The sequence below is a fragment of the Phodopus roborovskii genome, unplaced genomic scaffold (assembly GCF_943737965.1).
Source record: "Phodopus roborovskii unplaced genomic scaffold, PHOROB, whole genome shotgun sequence".
NCBI classification, from domain to species: Eukaryota; Metazoa; Chordata; class Mammalia; order Rodentia; family Cricetidae; genus Phodopus; species Phodopus roborovskii.
Window position 1 is genome coordinate 25,972,875 of NW_026126470.1, and position 2,169 is coordinate 25,975,043.

Genomic DNA, 2,169 nt, shown 5'->3' on the forward strand with positions numbered 1-2,169 from the left:
TGTCACCTTTCATACCAAAACTCCCTCCATCAGCTACAAACTGAGACAGAGTGCAAATGGCTTGTTGGTGTCTCTTAAGGATTCTATACAATTTTCTTCCTTATTTCTTTCATTTGTTCATTTCTTTCTTTCATGGACTATACTAGGGATTCCATCTAATGCTTTGTGCCTTCTAGGTAGGCATATTCTGAAGCATATTTTGGCAATTGCCCATAGAATTTCTGTTGGTACATATGTGTATGTACACGTGCAAATATGTGTATGCATTTTTGTGTCATTTCTGAGTGTGGTGTAAGCAAAAGCTGTTTGCGTAGACGGATGGATGTGTGTAGTTGCTAAATGAGACCATTGTGTCATCTCTTTCCTCTGTCTACCTATTTTATTCCCATGTCATTGCATCTCTTGTGGGAAATGGTGCCAGGCTGACAAGCATTATGTCATAGCAATCCTCTTGTATGCTACCCCTATATTACTGGGGTGTAGGAATATGAATACACCCAACTTTTATGTGGCTTTGGCGGATTTTTAACTACATCCTAATGCAGGCACAAAAAGTGCTTATCCACCCAACTGTTAGTTAAACTCATAAAGGCACACAACTCTAGTTTTTCTGCATCGCTCATGTGCCCATTATTTCAAAAGTTTATTAATATTGACCATGATTCACCACCCCAAAAAAAACATAATTCCTCTCATGGTGACATCTTCAAGACCTTCCAATGGTCTCTCTAAGGGAAACACACAGTACCTACCTACAGTTTATGAACATTAAATAGTCTTGTATTTTGGACAGACTTAAAGGCAACATGTAATAAAGTGCTTAGGAGTAAATTCAAATGTACTAATATAAGATGGCATCTACCCACCAAGAGACAAGTAATATAACCAACACTTATAGTTCATGAGAAAGACTCAAGGAACATATTCCTCCAGGTAAGATTCATTCCAAAATAACAAATTGAAGGGGGGAAAAACTGGTCTTTCTATGTGGTAATGAAAACCCAACATATGTAAAAATGAGAAAACTATGTAATGATTTCCATCACCAGAGAGAATCCTATGATGTTTTATTAAATATCATGAAGAATGGCATAGAGACCTGGAAATTTCATCAGATCCAATATTTGACCATGGCATCTGAGGGAGCAGCATAATTATTTCAGTTATGCAGCCTTGTGTGTCCAGTAAATCACAGAACTCGTGATGTTTTCTGAAGCACAGTGGAGAGATGCATGATGCTGAAATGCCTGTGGTTTCCCCAACAACACCCCAGTTGTATAAAAGGCCCTCAGCACATGGTGACAGACAAACTCAAGGAACCCTCTGCTCATCTTCTCTCAACAGTCCACTCCTGACACCATGTGTTACTATGGCAGCTACTATGGAGGCCTGGGCTATGGCTATGGAGGCCTAGGCTATGGTTGTGGCTGTGGCTATGGCTATGGTGGCTATGGTGGCTATGGTGGCTATGGTGGCTATGGTGGCTATGGTGGCTATGGTGGCTATGGTGGCTATGGTGGCTATGGTTACGGCTGCTGTCGCCCCCTGTGCTATAGAAGGTACTGGTCCTTTGGCTTCTACTGAGGCATTTCTATAGATGCCCAGACATCCTGACTGGAAGTGCTTCCAAGTATTTTCACAACAGCAACTCAAATATACATTCAAAACTTCAACCTTTATACCAAATACCTGAAAAATAATTGAAATAGAACACGATCATCTAATTCCTCATCATCAACCGAACTGTGATTATCTGCAAAAAAATGTTTTGCTATCTTCATCAGGATCGATAAAACATTTTCAACTTTAACTCCCAATCTTGGTGTAAAAATATCTGTATTCTCAAACAACTAAAATATTAAACAGTACAAAATAATTTCTGGATGTTTTCTGCTTTTTATCTCTTTGGTCACATGCGGGGGGGGGTTGTGGAAATGTGGGAGGGAAGTGAAGGAGTGGGAGATGAAGAGGGAGAAGGAAAAGCAGGTGAAAAGGATGGAGGAGGGGACATTAGAGAGAGACGGAGGGAGAAGCATCTTTCAGCATTCATCTATCTACAGACATCTATTTGGTTGTTTTTATAACTTGATTAATGTAAGCATTGTGAGAATAAGCTTGGTAGTGCACCTTTTTCCTTAAGGTCTAACAGTTTAATCTAGCTATAACAGC

General features: G+C 39.8%; 1 protein-coding gene across 1 annotated transcript; it reads left to right on the forward strand.

The window, feature by feature from the left end:
- Window positions 1-1,325: 1,325 nt before the first annotated feature.
- Window positions 1,326-1,756, forward strand: LOC127227493 (keratin-associated protein 20-2-like). The gene has a single exon (XM_051191839.1). The coding sequence runs from the start codon at window positions 1,360-1,362 to the stop codon at window positions 1,582-1,584; it is 225 nt and encodes a 74-aa protein (XP_051047796.1). The 5' UTR covers window positions 1,326-1,359; the 3' UTR covers window positions 1,585-1,756.
- The last annotated feature ends 413 nt before the right edge of the window (window positions 1,757-2,169 follow it).

Excerpts from the sequence above, each read along its gene's own strand:
- LOC127227493 (XM_051191839.1), top strand. The coding sequence starts at position 1,360 with ATGTGTTACTATGGCAGCTACTATGGAGGCCTGGGCTATGGCTATGGA.